The sequence below is a fragment of the Poecilia formosa genome, unplaced genomic scaffold (genome assembly GCF_000485575.1).
Source record: "Poecilia formosa unplaced genomic scaffold, Poecilia_formosa-5.1.2 Scaffold175, whole genome shotgun sequence".
In the NCBI taxonomy this organism is placed as follows: Eukaryota; Metazoa; Chordata; class Actinopteri; order Cyprinodontiformes; family Poeciliidae; genus Poecilia; species Poecilia formosa.
The window spans coordinates 101,412-120,723 of record NW_006800114.1 but is presented as its reverse complement, the minus strand read 5'-3'; the positions used below and the strand labels follow the sequence as shown (position 1 = coordinate 120,723).

General features: G+C 37.6%; 1 protein-coding gene across 2 annotated transcripts in view; it reads left to right on the top strand.

The window, feature by feature from the left end:
• Positions 1-19,312, top strand: part of LOC103147219 (dystrophin) — a 183,035-nt gene that overhangs the window by 75,912 nt on the left and 87,811 nt on the right. For both annotated transcript variants that reach the window (XM_016678201.1, XM_016678200.1), the window contains exons 3-5: positions 10,394-10,486; positions 12,050-12,130; positions 13,505-13,597. In XM_016678201.1, the coding sequence (XP_016533687.1) occupies positions 10,394-10,486; positions 12,050-12,130; positions 13,505-13,597 (267 nt within the window). The remainder of the gene's footprint in view (positions 1-10,393; positions 10,487-12,049; positions 12,131-13,504; positions 13,598-19,312) is intronic.

The window sequence follows — 19,312 nt, the reverse complement described above, 5'->3', positions numbered from 1 at the left end:
TATATATATATATATATATATATACATTAACCTCAGAAATACTGTGAAGAATTAGACCTTGCATTGAACTGGTGGGATAAGCTGAAACAAAGATTCCCTCTAGATTCTGGACCCTCAGTGAGCGCCCTCTGTTGGGCTTTTTTTCTTTCTTTCTTCCCAGCTTGTGTATTCCTGTCTTGGTTCCATTGACTTTGTGCCTTTTCCTGTCTTCCATTTCAGTGGACATGTTAGATGTCTCAAAGAATGGCTGCCTCACACAGCTAAATTACATTTGACGCTGTGTTTCTTTCAGCAGAGCATGTCTCTGTTTTAGTGCAGGTTCTTGTACTGTGTGTTTATTTTGTTTTGTTTTGTTTTTTCTTTTATTGTCAGGCACAAACTTTAATCTGTTTTCTTTTTTGTGTACATTTTAGTAACAGAAAATATACAGAACTATTAGGTGGAAGGTAAAGGATACACGGTTTTCGTAATTTGCACTTCCTGAAACTCACATTTTTACCTCCCTTTTCTTTGCAAAACAGCTTAAACTCCGTAATATTGGATGAACACGGGTTGTTGGCCTCTTGGATGATTCTTATTCATGCTCTAACAAAGCTCTGAGGCCACAACAGAACAGCTGGATTTATACTGAGATCAGCTGGATTTACTACACTGAAAAAGAAAACAGGTGATCCAACTTAAATATGTTGTGTGGATAGGTAACAAGGAACCAAATTAAGTTTATGCAATTTAACTTATCAAGTTGTCAAGTTAAACATGTAGTAAATTTGACAAACTTCAGTCAAGGACTTGGACCAACTAACACATTTTATTTCAAGTTGGAGCTCAGTTCTCTTTTGTTTCAGTGTAATTTGACATAAAGGAGGAGGAGTCGTCCCTCGAAGGCGGAGCTAGGTCCACCCGGGTGTTTTGGACAGCTGATTGGTTGCCAAGGGAAATGAAAGGATTTCTCAAACATGCATGATAGAATCAAAACACTCCAGATACATGATTTACATCTAAAAAAAAAATTAATTTTACTAGTCTAGGATTTTCTTAGTGGGGTTCACACAACATATGCCACACTTTTCAGGTTTGTTTTTGTAAAATGTTGAAATATTAGCATACATTTCCTTTGAACTAAATCCCGTCGACTCTTGCAGCATCAGCCTCTTTTCATTTATGTAATGAACAGAACTACAGTAAGTCAGTCTGTGCAAGAAGAATGTAGTGAATTAGGATTTATTTATTCCTTATCTTATGATTTCCCTCCTCATTTTCTTGTTCCCCTCACTTCATTGAAATTTTGTTTGTCCAGCTACCTAAAGTGAACTCCAGGAAATTAATATAAAAGTGTAAAATAAAAATAAAAAACAATCTAACAAAAACATTACAGCTAGGAAGAGATTTTATAGCTGTAGGATTGTAAATAAATGTTTGCTACAACTCAGTAGCAGAACCTCTTGTCAAAAAACCAGAACTTCCTTTAGTTTTTTTTTTTGTCATTAAATCCCGTCTCACAGGAGCATACAACGTTCACTTTGCTACCTTTCAGGATTCTCCTGGCTGCCCTGCTGCGGTTCTGCTATGTATTGTGAAGAACAAATCAGCTGGAACAGATTTTTTTTCCTCTCCCCCCTCCCTGTGTCTCTTTTCTCTGCTTGCTTTTGTAAATAAGCTGTGTAATCATAACGTGCCCTGCAGCAATACTTTCTGGTGGTAATTTACCAAATCAGACTCTGAATCCTGCATTCATTTTCTTTTCTCTTTTTTTTTTTCACCCTCAGTTTTGCATGCTGTGAATATGTAGCTTAGCTGTTCGGCCAAGCTGTAAAATCAACGCTGAAACTTGTGATTAATCTCCAAAGTCATTCAATCTGCAAATACCTGAGTTCAGGAAGCAACGGTCCGACCTTTGACTCGTGCCATCAGCGATGGCGGAGGACGTGTCGCTCCGTCGACGGACGGGAAATCTATCTGAAGTGAACAGTTAGCATAATTTCAGACTGGGGAAAGTGAATGATTGGCCCTCGTGCTCGTTAAAGTTTACTGCTGCAGCCGTGAGACGAACGACGCTGATGAATCTCATTGGTTCCTGCTTCCTGATGCTGATTGCTGATCTCAACCTGCAGCGCCGCTCACCCCGGTGATTATCTGAGGTCGCATCTTGTTTTATTGAACAGTTGCCGTTGTTGACATTCATTGCACATCAGTTCCCCTCGTCTCATTTCTGATAGCTTGCCTCATTACCTATGCGTTTTACTTCATCAGTGTGAAATATGTCTTGTTTGGAACAGCCGACCAATGAGAAAGGAAATAATTACAATGCAATTCTGATTGAAATTATATAAGCAGGAGAGAAATACGCATGGAAGGTTCAGCTTTAAAATCAAACGTGTCATGCTAAGGCTTTAACTGTGTTAAACAAAAGCAGAGCTACAACATATTCTATACCCAATAAGTAGAAATAACTGAGTTATTCCTTTGAAACATTTAGAGCCAGCAATAGAGACGAGGTCCTATAATTTAATAGGGACAACAAAAAAAAATTGTATTCTGTTAAAGCTAAGCACACAACGGTCACTATTTCGTGAAATATGCTGAAGATAAGAGAGAAGGTAAAAAAGCTTCATCTTGAGTATTTTGTCCTTTCCAGTCATTTCAAGCAGGGATACAGTGTTCCCATTATTCTCCCCCCACTGTCAGATGTTTCCTTGTAAAAGGTGAAAATTGTGGAAATAATTTGGCAGAAAGAATAAGCAGAGGCGCATATTCTGTTCAAGCTTGAAATAATAAAACATTTTTGGATTTTATGACAGGAACAGGATGCAGACGAATAATAATGGGTCTGACGTGTAGCATAAAGATATTTAGGATCTGTTTTTTGTTTTTAATTATTCAGTTTACAGCAGCAGAAACCTTAGGCAACCATCTGTGTGGTCTAGACCTGACAATCCCCCTGGCAGCAGAAGTAAAGAGGATAGAATTGATGTCACAGGCTTTATGGTTAACCAGACAGATTGGGTGCTATAACATTTTTCAGCATGGAGCTGGAGGATCCAGCAGGCTTTATGTAAACACACAGATCGATCCTCAAGCCATGTTCATGGCCTTGATGCCAACTGCAGCCTAATGAACAATACGGCATGAGGAAGAAAGGAATAAAGAAACGTTTCCAGTCACTCCACAAACCTGCCTGATTAGAATTTACAAGGCAGCACTGAAAATATTTTTACAAATGAATGTTTCATCAACTTCCTTTTAAGTTTCAAAGACTTAAAAGCATATTTTTTTGGTTTGAAACGCTGTAGCTTTTACGCCTTCTAGAGTTAGCTTTCTGCTGTCTTTAGCTTAGCTGTTTGTTTATAGAGAAGTCGCACCATACAACTAATTAAACCCAGTATTATGTATTTAAAATAAAGCCAAGAATTAATGATGGGATTATTCTTTCACAGCTTTTGTTAGCAGTTCGCACAGTTAGCTTTGCTAATGTTCACTTCTTATGTTTGACTTTACGATCACAGCTGGAGTTTTCTATTTCCTTCACAGTCAAACTTGTCTGTTTGGAGTTTACAATGTCACACCAAAAGATAGCACCAGAACTAGCTTTCTGCTACCTTTAGCTTAGCTGTTTTTTTACTTGAGAGACTGTGAGGTCGTATCTTACGGCTCATTAAAACTGTAGTTTCCTATTTGATTCAAATGTCGCTAACAGCTTATGATGGGCATATTTAATGTTTTCATATGTTTTGTTAGCAGTTAGCACAGCTAGCAATGCTAGAGGTAACAGCAGCCTCTTAGTTCACGTTTTATCAGATTTTCGACTGTGCTACTCGGATTGTCAAGAAACTTCTGTCATTTTCTATTTCCTTTACGTTTAACAAGTATCTAGCCATTTAAAAATAAAAGTCTTTCTCTGAGTATTTATCATAGTGTAAACTTGCCTTATAAGGGAATCTAGAAAGATTTTTTCCCATTTCTGCACTAAGGTCAAAAACAAAAGACTCCACCCTAAGCTTTAGAAGCATCGCTCTTTTTCTTGAAGCCTTTCGAGTAATCTGGCTATAAATCAAAAAAATTAAAATAAAAAATCTCGAGAAAAACAATGTAGACTGGAAAGCAAAGTCATTTAAGGGACAAGAGCTGTCATCAGAAATCTTTCAAAGGACATAGAGAAATGAATAAATCAGAAGCAGCTGGGTGTGTTTTTATTGGAGCTGTTTGGAATATTGCTGGATTATTAAGATGCGTTTCTCATCCATCATGTCTGTTTTACACAAGGGTTGAGTAAGTTGAACTCATTTTGAAAACTACAGAGGAATCCTTATGAATAAACAGTATTCTGGAAGTGAAGCTTCTGACTAGTGTACATATATATGTACAGAGTAAAAAAAACTCAGTGCACTCATCATATTATCATTGTCCCATGAAAAAAATTTGATTTAATATATTTACAAACATGCAAAGTAGTCAGGGTACATCTTGTAAAGTTGTTACTCAACACAAATGACTGGCAACAAAGTAGGAAGTGAAAATTTGTCAATGCATTTGCGTGGCAATAATTTTAATGATTAATCGATTGTGAAATTAGTTGACTATTCTTTCAATGATCAATTCATCATGATTAACCCTTCATCAAATTTCCTGATGCTTCGTTACAATGAAACTTCATGTTCTTTTTTCTCCACTATCCCCCTTTAATCTAATAAATTAATGTGTCATAAAAGTCTAAATTGGACCAAAACATACATTTCCTTCTGACGTTTAAGTCAGATTTTTGGTAACATTTTTAGTTCCTCACAGCAAAGGAGTGTTAATGTTTTGATGAATCCGTTCCCAGTAAACAGTGAGCAGACAGTCCCATCGACGTTTTTCCATGTTGTAAGAAATACACTGAAATCTTTTCCTGATTATTAATTCAGCTCTTAACCTTGTGGAAACGCTTAATTTATTCCTTTATATTAAATTGATTCAGATGATGAATGGAGTGGAAGTTGTGATACGGATTAGATTCATGTTAATCTGTAAAACTGGCTGAAATACGAACGCTAATATCAGGAACATTTGCTACATATATCAATAAAATTTTGTTGCAGTTTACTTCATATAAAATGGAGAAAAAGCAATACATAATTTAGAAAAATGTTGGACATAAGTAGCTCAGCGATCACTGTATTCTCATTTTTCCATTGTTTTTATTCATATTCAGTAAAAAGACGAGAACGGCAAAGTTTTCAAAGTTTCTCTCTCTTGCTTGCGTTAAATAATTCAAGTATGAATTGCGTTTGCTCTTGTACTAAATAGATTTTTATCGCTCGCGAGTCATCGGAATTCAGTCTCTAAAATGCCAGTCTTCCAGGAGTCGGTCAATAGTTTAGACAAACAACGACTGTCCCCCTGTGACCAACAGAAAGGCTCCATTATCTGCGTCTGTTACAAACCTCCATCCTCTGTTTGCTGCCATCACAGTGAAACCCACTGACTTGTGGGAGGGAGGGTGTTGTTCATTCTTTATTTGTCCTCTGATGACATTGCACATGTAGCATCTCATTTGTTTTTCTCTTTGTAATTTAGAGTTCGGTTATCCATGATGTTCTGCTGGAAAATTCAATTACAGAAGCAGGTTTTTTGTTTTTTTCCCCCCTTCTTTATATCACTGCTTTCCATTTATTTTTTTCTTTTGCTTGCCACAAGGTTTTATCTGACGTGGAGGACGGACGGCATACTAACGATACCGACCTTTCGGTTGAAGTGATGCACAGTTCGTGTTTTGTAAAAATGCTGGTTATTATTTACTTTTTTTTTTTAGATTTACAGTTTTCATATTTTCTCAAGTACTTTTTTTGTTTTAGCTAATATTTACTCAGACATCTGATGAAAATGTGTCTCCAACTTAATGAACAGCTGAATATGCAGATTCACAAATAAAAGAGCGAAAAGCCCATAAAGATTTGTCAGTGTTTTCTCAATGTTATATTGAATTTGATATGTTCAACATTCATTTAAATGCTGATATCTTATTACTCAGGCATTCTTCAAAGTCAGATGAAAGTGTTGTGGTCGGATGAGACAATAGTGACCTTAATGTCACCATGGCAACGAGATCGTCATGGTGAAATATGATGGTGGCAACAAGATTTAAGTTTTTTAAGTTTGATACCAATTATTTTGACATCAGTCGATATGTACTGCCAATTTTTAGTCAACATTACATTTACATTACATTTAAATGATAAAAATGACAGATTACACAAGTCTCAATTTAGCCAAAAATAATTAGCATATTTTGATGTAGTTCTGCCTCTTTTGTTTGATTTGTATATTAAACAGTTAATTTTTTTTTCCTATGCAAAATTAAATGGGCCAAAACATTGGCTGCCTGGGGTGTACATCGACCTCTAGTGGCGGCATCGTGTGTGTCATGAAGTGTCCTGAAGAAGCATGAAAAAAGGGAAGAAAAAAAACATGTTGGAGGCTACATGTCACACACAGCCAGATTTACACTGGATATAAATGCACTCCACACTATTCAGATCTTCAGTTGCAGAAAGTTTAAAAACCCACAAATTTTGTCGTTCAGCACAGAAAAAATGAGAAGCCGAATTGACTTAGTGCCATATTTTTCTTAAATGCAGACATAAATGCACTGAATTGCACTGACTGAACAAGTTTAATTTGCTCAGTCAGTGCAACAACCAATGTAAAATAAAGGATGAAAAACCTCAAATTGATGAAGACAGATTGACTACTTTGGTCAAACAGGTAAAAAATAAACCATTTCTTTCCAACCATTTCTCAAAGTGCAATTAGGAATTCTAAATATAATGTGAAATAAATAATAAAAGTTAATAACCAGCCCCATTGTGACTGGAATGAACCACTACAAAACAGGAAGGACGGGGGCTTTTTAATGAATATACTCAGGATGGCGCAAATTGACCAATTAGATACTGTTCTTAATTACTCCTCTGGTGCTCAAACAGCCAGTAAATCTCCTGTGGTGCCTGAGTACCTCCAGACATAAGATTTTGACATTTCTAACAGCATAGTAAAAAAATAAAAACAGAAAAGGTGTCACATGAGGTTTGGACTTGCTCTGGAAACTTTGTGGCTGGCAGCTGAACTCAGGCTGCTGCTGAGTGTGGGTGATGATTGTCAGAAAACCACACACAGCAGCTATACTTAAGAGGTTATATACAGTAGCGGCGGTAATCAGATGTAGGGTGTCTGAGCCTGCGGGAGCGGCCGAACGTGCAGTAGAAATAAAAACAAAGTATTTATTCCAAGTACACCTTAACCTTTTTCACTCTGTAATCCGTCTGTTCCCTGTTTAATGGCAGATATGCTTTACAAGTTAAGTCCCCCCAAAATAAAACACTTGAGATTTCTTGCTAAGGATTTTTCTGACATTGAAGATGTGGGTTGAATATATGTGCATGCTTGTCTGTTTTCTGTCATTATGACAATGAAAAACGTGACGGATGTCGAGATCAGAGGATCTCCAGTTAGGATAGAGATTGAATTACCATTCAAAGCAGTTTTTGATACGGATGAAAGGGCTCACTGCGGTGGGTGATGACAATCAGGGGGGGCGGTACGCGCGCTCAGAAATAAAGAAAAAAGTTTCCTATTGCATTTCCAGTTCAAAACGTGAAATACCTTGACTAGTCATTCAACTTGAGAGTCATAAAACCTTCGTTTATCGATGGAAACCTCATGTGTAATTAGCTTTGAGTTTCAGATTGAGACGTTCATGAAAACTGCAACAGACGAGTCAAACCTGGATTTAGTTGTTCTACAGCAATCAAAGATTTTTCGATTTTAAACCTTTTATTATACTCATGAAAACAACAAAATAGGCATTGGATGGTATACAATAACCTCCATTGCTTTGGGAATCATAAGTTTTATATCTTCCTGTTCTGTCGACAGTCAGGTTGGTCAAAAACCCTCTGTTGCAAAGCAATTGAAGGATATGCCAAAAAGAAATAAATCTAAACTTTTGTATTTTGCAATATATTGGCTGTGGCAAGAAAAAAAAAAGTTAACTGTTTCAGAGGGAAAGATGAGATATGAACCAACTCTCACATTTGTATGTGACCAACACTGCAGTTTAATTTGGGCTATGAATGCCCCTGAACAAATCAACCAAGAAACAAAAATGTAAACATGCTGGGAATGCAGATGGCTAACGGCTGGTAGCGGTTAGCCAGTATTGATACTGAAGCTGGTAGCCGCCAGTTAAAATTCAAAATACGTAATACCTGCTCAGATTCATCTTTTTGCTGATTTTTCTTCGGATTGCACCTCCAAAACTTTCACCTGTTTCTGAGTGTTTCTAAGAGCTTGGAAGCTTCCTAGTTGCAATGCTACTTAGCACGTCCTGGGTTTGCAAAGCAGCCAACCCAGGAGCGCCATTCTTTTTTTCTTGCCGCTGATTGGTTTCACCCCAGATATGGAAGACCATGGGCGCTCGCTTTTGCAGCCAAATTAGTTTGCACTACGTGTATTGCGGGTTATATGGAGCTTTAACTATTAAAATAAGCAGTTTTATAGAGAATCTAAGGTATTTGCAGGTTGTAGCTTTTCACAGACGGGAGCTGTGTCCCTCTCAGTATTGTGGGGATGGGGGTCTATTGTACTTTAATGGGTGAAACGTAAAATTCATATTCATATGCTGAAAACGGCTGTATCATAACGTTTGAAGAGTGCCATAAAGTTTACATAATTCAACAGCAAATACGAGTTTATATTTCAGGTAAAATCCAAACGAAAACACATTCTGCTGGGGATAGAGTTAAGTCGAGGATTGTTTCATTCTCCCCCTGCTTCACCATTGTACAGTTTTATTGATGCTTGAGTTATAAGTGCTCTCAGGTTTCGAAACTGTTAGATCCCCCAGGACTTGTAGTTAGAGGAGCTTTCATTTTGCACTTGGGACACTTGATAATCTGTTTTCATCCTCAGGGAGCAAAATTACAGGGAGGCTGTCACTTAAAGGACAAAAGACATTCTTTATAATTCTCCATGTGCAGAATGGGGAATGGATTTTTAGTCACTCACCGACAGAATATTAATCACCCAGAAGAAATGGTGGAGGGCGGCTGGTATCCATCTACAGAGGTCAACAGGTGGTAGGCTGGTGTGATGTCATCACCAAAAAAATCTAATAGATCTGTTTTATAAGTAACACCTAGAGAGAGAGAGAGCTCTGTTTTACTGTGTTCTTTATAATTTTTTTTTTTTTTGGTGATTGGCAGCACTAAGACCCTCCTCCTGGTTCTTATTGGTTGTTTCTGTCCGCTGTGTATTTCTGCAGATGACGGTACAATTGTGAATAATTTTCACAATTATCTGTCTCATGCTATCAGGGCTAAGTGAAGGTTTCAACAAATATGTAAAAAAAAAATAAAAATTATGAAAGTTACATACTACAGTGAACAATACCTTTTCACTCCAGATTAAGCCTTGTTTGAAAATCTACTTTTACGCCTTGGCCTTCAACACGATGTGAGACATTAACTTTTATTTCTATACTTTAAATGTAATATGCTTTCTTTGTGTATTGATCTGTTTTTTTGTTTTTTTGTTGTTGTTGCTCTTCAGCACTTTGTTCAGCCTCAGTTAAAATGTTAAAGTGGTTTATAAGTAATGTTAACTGTTGCCTTGTCACATCTTAGAAAAAACAAGATCAATCAAAAAAATAATGAAAAGAATATGAATCACACTGAGGTTTTCATCTAATAATTTAAGTTAAAGTTGCACACACACAAAAAAAAACGGGTCCAGATCTTTCCGATCTCTTGGGGCTTCGTTGCTTTAGGTTCTGAACATTTATTATTTGCTGCTTTTCAACGTAGTTACAATATTACTTGCAATACATTTAGCAAACATATTAAATATTTTAAAACATCCACATTTTATCTACCGAATCAGTTGTTCAGGTCCTCTGATTTCGTTCTAAGAGGGGAACTCAGAGTGTATTCAGCCTGCAGCGTGTTCTGGTGTGAATCAACTCCTAGTTTGTAAGGCCAGACTTGTCAGCGCAGATAAAGAACAACCCCCCGGGTATAAAATTGTTATCTTCACATTTAACACCAGGCTGTGTTGTTATTACTCGAGAAATGTGTCCCTGTTCAGACCAGCGTGTTGTTTTCTGCCACTTTGGAGGCTGAACCTCTGGCCTTTTCTGTGAAACTAGCAAATTCCCCACAGCATCTCTACAGGAGTCATTCCAGCCTTTGTTTTTCCTCATTTGTCAGCCAATAGTTCTGGTTCTGATTTACCACTACGAAAGAAATGACTTGTTTCCGGCTGGGAACATGTGAATGTTAAAGAATGGTGCTCATGTTTTGCTGTTCTTGTTGAGTTTTAGTGCATTCTGTTAAAGGTTAGCTCTGTCTCTGTGTTTCAGACAGGAAAGCCGCCTGTGGAGGATCTGTTCTCAGATCTGTGTGATGGACGACGCCTGCTGGAGCTGCTGGAGGGCCTTCTAGGACACGAGCTAGTAAGGACACACACACACACGCACACACACACACACACACACACACACACACACACACTTTCTTTTACCACAACAAATGGAATAGAGCAGCAAATCCGGGCGCCCTGTCTACCCTCAGCACTCACATAGCTCTTAGGCTAAAAGCAGACTTTTGCTAAAGGCCAAATTTTGAGACATTTTCTAATTAAAAAAAAAAAAAAGCTAAAAAATGTATTATTTTCCATCTGCAAGTACTGTTATGTTAGGTGGTTTCCACTGCATGCTGTCTGTCGAAACGAAGGTTGTTAGTTATAGAGAACGCAAAACTCTACTGTATTGTATCTTAAAACTTTGTTTTATTTAGTTGGAGTTCTTTCTGTTTTTCTTTTTTGTCGCGTTTAAATGCTTTAGATCCTCAAATATGGGTTTCCTTTATTCAGGAGAAAAAGTTATCCAAACTTCTGACTCTGTGAGGAAAAGGGCAAATCCTGTATGAACTGTAATTATCTACATCTTTTGGAAAGTTTAGTCTCATTCTCTATATTAATGCCTAACCACTTCCAAATTTGTAGACACAAGAAATTTCCAAAACATAACCTGTGTGACTGCGTGAAGTAGACAAGATCTGTAAAAGCAACACATCATTCCCCGATCTGACGAGTTTTAAAAAAGCAACATCACTGATTTGAAATTCTAGAAATGTAGGGGAAAAAAACCCATAAACATTGGTGAAAGGAGTGACAGGTCTACCAAAATGACTCCATGAATACATCGATCACTCATCCAGACATTTCAGTAAAGAACCCAGATCATCAAAACCTCTTCAAGTTTCACTTCCCCTAGATAAATTGAGTGTTCATGATTCAACAAGAAGGGGCAAAAATGGTTTTCATGAGAGTCCAACAGCCAAAACAGCTGCTGACCAAAAACAACATAAAAGCTCTTTTCAGGTTTCTCAAAAAATTCCACGATGATCCCCAAGACTGTTGTGGAAATTCCATGTTCTGACGGAAGAAATCTGGAGCTTGTTTTTGGAACTTGTTCGCCGTGTTTCGTCTGGCCTGAAACTGATACAGCAAGTAAATATACCATCATACAAACTCCCACACATGGCAGTGGCATACTTTGAAAACTATTGAAAACTCAAACTTAGTCCCACACATATGAAGTGGTTCAAATTGGATTTTTGTGGAATGAACAGATTGGAATTTAGACTGCCATAAAAAATTGGTTTTGGGTTGCGTTTGCCGTACTTTTTTCACGTGGAGCCAGGTTGGTTTGGATGGTTCTTTTACCGTGAAAAGATAAAATATTAGTGGTTTGTGGTCAGAGTTGGAAAGAATGACATTAAGGTAAGCACTCAAGTGGTCCAGCACCACTTCCTGTACTTTAACTTCTGTAAAAAAATGCAGATTGATTTACAATTGATCCGATTTTGTTTCGGTATCCACACACACACGCAAACATGCCACTCATTTATTATAATTTGGCTTTTTGTACTGCTTATAAATGCTCTGAGCAAGGTCATTAATATCCTCTGCCTGCTTCCTGTGTGTGTGCGTATTTGTGTGTGTGTGTGTGTAGGTGAGACTGGAGAAAGGGACTAGCCGTGTTCACTCACTTAACAATGTCAACCGTGCTCTGCAGATCCTGCAGAAGAACAATGTGAGTATATACACACACACACACACACACACACACTACAACACACTGAATCACAGTTTGGGTGTGTACAGACACTAAAGTAATTTGACAGAAAACCATAAAAAACCCATAAACCCGACAACAGAAGACACACTGAGCGTACAGCCAAAAAATGTTGTGTACATATCTTGTTTTAATGTAATATTTGTGGAGGTTCTAAAATTTATAGTGTGTGGTGTTTTACCAAAAGCAGGAAGCAAACTATAGAGCAGGGCATTCTGGGTAAATGCAACCAAAACAAACGCAAGAGAAATGGCTCTCGGTCTTTTACCAAAGACAAAAAGAGAAATCCTACAATCGTTAATGTCTGACACCATTCCATTTTTGTTTACATTTCATAAAGAAGGAAGTCGCACTTTTGTCTTCTTCTGAGGTTTCTGTGTGGTTTGAACATTGGATGTTTCCCTATAAGTCCCTATTCGATGATAAGAACATACAGTTCCTCAGGCGTTTCTCAGAAAAGTCCCGAGGAAAAGGCAATATTGACAAAGACAAAATGTAGGTTCTTTTATTTTTTATTTTTTTTAAAGAAACTTTTTAAAAAAAATGATGTGTAGGTCTTTAAACCATCAAAACAACACTTTAAACACTGAAGAGAAACTTAAAAGTTCAAATGTCACATCCTGAATTACAAACTTCCTACCATATGTTAGCAAAAGTCCTAGCTTTTCCTCATTGAGCAACACGTTTCGATGTTTCTTATTGGTTGTTTGAATTTTCCAAAGATATCGAAAGAGTAACTGAAACATTTGGGGCCAAAATAGTAATGAAAGTGTTTTAAAGGGGCAGTAATATGTGAAATTGACTTTTTTGAACTTTACATCATGTTAAATGATCCATGCATGTTTGAGAAATCCTTTAAATTCCCGTGGCAACCATTCATCAACTTCTCAAAGAAACGTGGGCAAAAATGTTGTTTAAGGGTTAATAGAGGAGACATGTTGTGATGACTTCCTGGAGATGGAGTTTCAGAAAGAAAAGGAGCTTCTTAAAGAGACAGAGACCCAATTTTAACATGCTAAACTTCAAAGTCAGATTTCTTTTAAGTCATAAATTATCTTTATGGAGCATTTTTATTACAACTGAAGCTAACAGTCGTTTGATTGTGCTATAAAATGATACTATGTGGCTGGAAACACATAATACTGCCCCTTTAATGCTTATGTTCTCCACTCTTGATGATAACTTTTAAGTGTTTTTGATATAACTTGACTCCACCAACCCCTTCTAAACAGAGTCAGAGAAAAACAAGAAGGAGAGAAGGTAAGGAAAGCAGTTTGGCTGTTGGGAAAACAAAGCAATCACGAGATTTTTGTGTCTGCTGCCTCTCTACAGGTTGATTTGGTGAATATTGGAGCGGCAGACATCGTTGATGGGAATCACAAACTGATTCTCGGGCTCATCTGGAGCATTATTCTCCACTGGCAGGTGTGTTTCCGTGTGTGTGGGTGTGTGCGTGTGTAAGTTACAGTGAACATTTGTTTCAGCGTGCCACGTTTCAAAGGCGGTTATAAAGAAGAATACAAAGAACTTTCCAATTTTCACCCAAACAGGCAGTTTTCGTGTATGAAACATAAACTCACTCCCTTGAATTGCTCACATTTGTTTCACATTATGCTAAGCAAATGCTACACGTCCCTTTTTGGAGCATGTTAGGATCACTTTGTCTTTCATATTTGAACCGAGTGCGTTAGATGTCGTACCTGTCAGTTGGTAGTCATGCTGCAAGAAACGCAAAGACGTCAGAGCGCTGCAAGGAGAAAAAGTTAAATATGAAACATTTTTTTCTTAGTGACAGCAAATGCATACTGATTCCATAAGGCAAACTTCACCATATGGTTTCTCACTACATCCTTTCTAAGTGTGCAAGTCGTCACCTTACATGGCTGGGTGAACTATAGCTGGAGTAGAGATTTTAAATTCATCTTCACCATTGTTTTGTTTTTTTTGTCTTCTTTGTTTGTTTTTAGTGCAGTACAATGCCTTTCATAATATTTATAGTCTTGATGAAGTTTTTCAGATTATGTCAAGTTGTGACTACAGACCTGAATGGATTTTAAGAGCCAGACCAAAAAAAATGGTATCAAATATTTGTAAAATTTAGTTTTATTTATTTATTTTGGAAAGACAGTTTTAGGGAGTCCAGTTTTAAGTTTTTGTTAATTATTCCTCCTTTTGAGTCCTTCAGTACGTAAAACATGGAGGACCAAAGTATATTGTCGTGTTAGAATGGCCCAGTCAAATCTAAACCTAAAACCAATTAGGAATGTTTGGCAAAACTGGAATCTAAGCTTGAATGATATTGCAAATAATCTATTTTTGCATTAATTGTAATTGATGTTCACAACACCAGGGGTGCTGGTGCCTATCTCCAGCTCACGTTCCGGGCGAGAGGCGGGGTACACCCTGGACAGGTCGCCAGTCTGTCGCAGAACTATTGTTTGTGCCACAAGAAAAAACAAAACATAAAGTTTGAACCTGTCATGTTTATGAATGTGGAGGAAGATAAAATCAAACTGGTTTCCATTAAGGTCGAGAAAGTTTCAGAATTAGAAATTCTTGCCATCTTGATGGTTGAAAACTTTTCCAAATCATAAATCCCTTGAATCTGTTCAAACATTGATCTCTGTCTTGTTGAACAGTACAATACTGTGAATTCTTTTGAACAGCGAAGCGAGACTGTTTGCATCTTTTTCCTAAATTTTCCATAAATAGACACATCTGTAAAATACAGCTGTCTGCCATTTAAATACTTCTCTCTGTTGACTTGAGATGTCTGTGAACCATAAAGCGACTTAGATGCGTCTGATAAGAAGCATAAAGTGTTAGAACTTAGGTGGTTTTGTAGTGTTATTTTAAGAATTTCTCCCTTTAGTATTCCTTTAACATGATCTCATGTCAGATAACTGACAGAAATTGTCAGATTTGGAGCATTTTGATGGAGGGGTTCCCAGCGAAGTCGGTCTTCTATTCTCTTGAGACCTCATCCATTTGTCACTCTCTGCTGTAGACATTTTGTTGCTGTGCACTTACTTTTTTATACATATGCAATTTCTTGTAATTTGGGTTCTTTTTCTCTACTGTTCCATTGCCTGAAGCATTGACTTGGCGGTTGATCGCCAGGGGACATCGTCTTGGATCTTTCCTGTCTCATCATGGATAATGGATCTGATGCTCATGAATTCTTTGCCTTGCTCCTTATGCTTGATGTATGCTTGATACCCCTGAATCATCAGCTGCCTCCGCCTTCTCTTTTGGCCTGCCTATGATACCACTGGGTTATCTGATGAACTGCAGGGCACACGCGTTGGTGGCATGAACTTCATTCTCAGCATTTAGCCGACTCTTCGGGAACCCAACTTTATAGTTGATAACATCGTTGTAGTCTCTTTATGAAACGCTGTTCCAAAGATATATTTAAAACGGTTCTGAACATCAAATGTCTTGCTTTTTGCTTGATCATTTCTGTTAACTCTGATTATCGTGCGTCCCTTTGATTTCACTGGACTGCTTTTGTCGCATCACAATGAGACTTTGATACTACTGCTTTGTTTCCCATTGCCTCAGATCTGTTAGGTGATGTCTCCATCAATTTTAGTGTTGTTCTTAAGCATTAAGAGCAGTTTTAACAATAAAAATAAAACCATCTGGAGGCAGATGTTCTGGTCACCAAGAAACAAATAGTGCAAATCACCCTGATGTGTTGTCATTATGCTATGTGGGGAGGCTTTTCTTCGGCAAACACAAGGAACCTTATCCCTTAATTGGAAGATTCTACCTCATAAACGTCTGGAAACTACTGAGATAAATAGCAAAAAGAAGTGACCCTACGACTGAGCCTTGAGGAACACCAGTCTTTATCGCTAAAGCCTCAGAGTTATTAGTTATGTTCACAGCTAAACATCCCTGTTGATCTGCAATTGCTATAATTTGGTCAGCCACTTCCAGACATGATACAGAAACTATTTATAGTGCAGCCTCTGTTGGAGGTCTCGTATTATGACTCTGGTTGTTGTTTCAGGGGAAGCAAGTTGTCAGATTTACTTGGAATGGAGCTGGTGCTGCGGGACACACATATTGACACTTTTCTCTTCCCGTATTGATGAGTGTTAGCCTTGAGTGGGCCTGTTCTCGTCTTGATTTTCCCTTCCGTCCCATTTATGGCTGGGTAAACAAAGTTTGGTCAATAACATGTTGTTTATCTTCTCCTTCGCTCATGTCCCTTCTTCAATTCCTTATATCTACGGCTCTTACTCAAGCGTCCAACATAGAGTTTACTGTCATTTAGCATTGGATATGTTCTAATAAACATGTTGGCGATGATATTGTCTCTAAATCTGGATCATGTATAGTGACGTTCAGTGGAGGTTTCAGAGGTTTTTTCAATGTGTTTTTTTCAGCGACATATTTGCGCCTGGCCTGTTAGTTTCTGTTTGTAAGTGCCGATTTCTTGGTGTCACTGTGTCAGTGTGGCTATCTTTTAATTTGCATCCAGCTGCCTTGTCAAAGCTCTCCTCTAATTATAGCAGAAATATATGCAGCGACCCACTTCCAAATGAGTCCCTTTCTCCTCGACCAGCCACATTCTTTGAGGAAAACCCTAACAATGATGTACCTCCCTGTGTGTCTGTGTGTAATATAAACAATGAATCCTTTTACCAACAATTTACTGCAAGATACATTTTTTCATAATGGTTTTTATGGTGCATCATACATTAATATATTTCGTCACGCTCACTTTCTTTTACTCGTTCACAGTACATTTCTGCTGACTGGTATTACTCAAACACCTGAGTCGTAATGTATAAGTTTGGAAATGATTGTTATAAAACAGATGGCCTTTTTTCATGTTGGCAGATTTGCACAGATCTGTCTTACATAATCTGTTCTGTTTAGAAGAGTAGAAGCAGCAACACATTCTTGTTGTGATGTATTTTAAGTCAAAATACTGTATAATTATTTGGCTTAAAAAAAGGCTATTATAGTAAATTTGAGTCAAAGTCTGCGTCTTCTGGATGTTTTGTTAGTGACCATTAAATGCAACAATGGTGGTTATTGAAAAGACCAATACTTTGTCATATTTTTAATTGTAATAAGATTTTCAATTTGTTTGTAACTTTTGCCTTAACAAAACATTCCATCAGCATTAATTACATGTGTTGACTAGCATTCTTGAAATCCAGTTCGAGGGTCACCTGAAATCAATCCACGGACTGCAAATGGCCCGCAACCCTCAGTTTGGAAACCCAGAATTTAAAGCACAGCCTATGTTATGTTTTGGTTCTTTGGATAAATAATTCTGTTTTACTGCCTCGTCTTGAGAGATTCACAGTGACCTACTTTAGTTTTGAACTGCTGCTTTTCTAGCTTCCTGTAGCAACTAACTGTGCTACAATGCTAATTCTAAAGTACATTCATATTGGACAAAGTGGAGATTCAGTGTTGGGTTCTTTATCTTAGTAGTTCTATAACTACTGAATTATTTTTCAAATTCTATTGATGTTGGCAGGAAAACCTGGTCTTAATCTTTTACTTTTAGTGTGAAATTGTTTGGCTAGTTAAAACTTTACATGTGTTTTTTTTTTTTTTAATCTAAATTTTTTTTGTTTTAATAACTTTTTTTTCCCACGTTCCCCTTCACACCAGTTTATAAACACTGGTCACTTCAGTAACCCACGGCGATAGTAGTGGCAGCATTTTTAAGTTATTTTTTTCGTAGAATTTTATTCAGATTATTTTTTGTAAGGTTGTGTGGACAATTATTCCCTCTGGTTTTGGATGCTGTTAAGCCAGAAGGATTTTTGCTCTCATTTGAGATTTCAAACAGCCAGTGTGATGTGTAACCGTGGCAACAAGATGTTGGTTTTAACTCTGAGCAGCTGATTACCATTTCAAAAGCTCAAACAACACCTGAACTATGACCTAAAGAATCCAAGAGGAGTTGAAAAGACGGCTTCACGGACACAGAGCAGGACAGCAGATCGTAATGATTAAATCCCTGATTCTGTCTCTCTACCTGGAAACCGGAGAGAGATTCCAAGAGCAGCAAAAGCAAAAGAGGTGGATTAGCTGATGGTGTCATTCAGTAACAGTGTCTTCAGTCAGAGGCCTCTTCAGATTCGTTGCGAGAATGACTGCCACAACTCAACTTGGATGACATGATTTACAACAATGTTTAATTTCCCTTTGAAAGAAAATAGTTTTAAATTGAACCAAAAGCAACAATTATTGATTTGCTACACCCTCCACACTTCACTTTTATGAAATTGTTAAATATTAACAGTACAGTTGTACCTGGCATTCAGACCTCTAACTTTTCCATATTCTGTTTTATTATAGCTTAATTGTATTCACAGTAATAAATCTTAAAAGTGTGGTGTGCATCTGTATTCAACCCCATGAGCTTGTTAAACCATTTTGTCACTCCAAATACAGCTGCAGGTCTTTGAATTATGTTGGATTTTTTTTTTTTTTTGTACATTGCTTGCAAAATTCAAGTAATTAAAAGGTTTCGTTGAGCAAAAGCTAAATAAAAACAATCTCTTCCATTTTTGCTTACAGAAAATGTTTACAATTTTATTCATCTCAGCAAACAATCCGCAGATCATAACGCACGAAGACAGGAATGTTAACGTGGAAGTCAAAGAGATTAGCACTGGTGCTACAAATCCTCTCTCTTTGGGTTTGTGGATTTCAGCTGGAAGAAATGTCGAGATTGCATTTTTTTAATTTTTTTTTTCAAAGCTATTATCCATCCGGGCAGGTAAAGAGAAAAGCACGATTCTTTGTTTTCCACACACGTTCAAACAAAGTGCTCCAAAACTGTCACTCACACCTGCCAGAAATCCTCCTTGTGGGGATAAAAACGTATGTAAACACGGCCCGCCGTATGGATTTCTGCCTATAGAAGTGTCCTTTAGCTTTGCGCTTTACCTGAGCCTCACTCTGTGGCGGAGATACGGTTGTGGGAATATGCAAAATGTCCCACAGACGAGCCGCAACCAACTGGCTCGGACACATTTTTCAAACGAGGAACTGTTTTAAAACTCAGTGTGAGGAGAGAAACTCGGCTGGGCGGAGAGGTTTTCACTCTAAACAATGAAACGTGTTTAGTTTCTCTGGGCCTGGAAATCATTTCAGTTT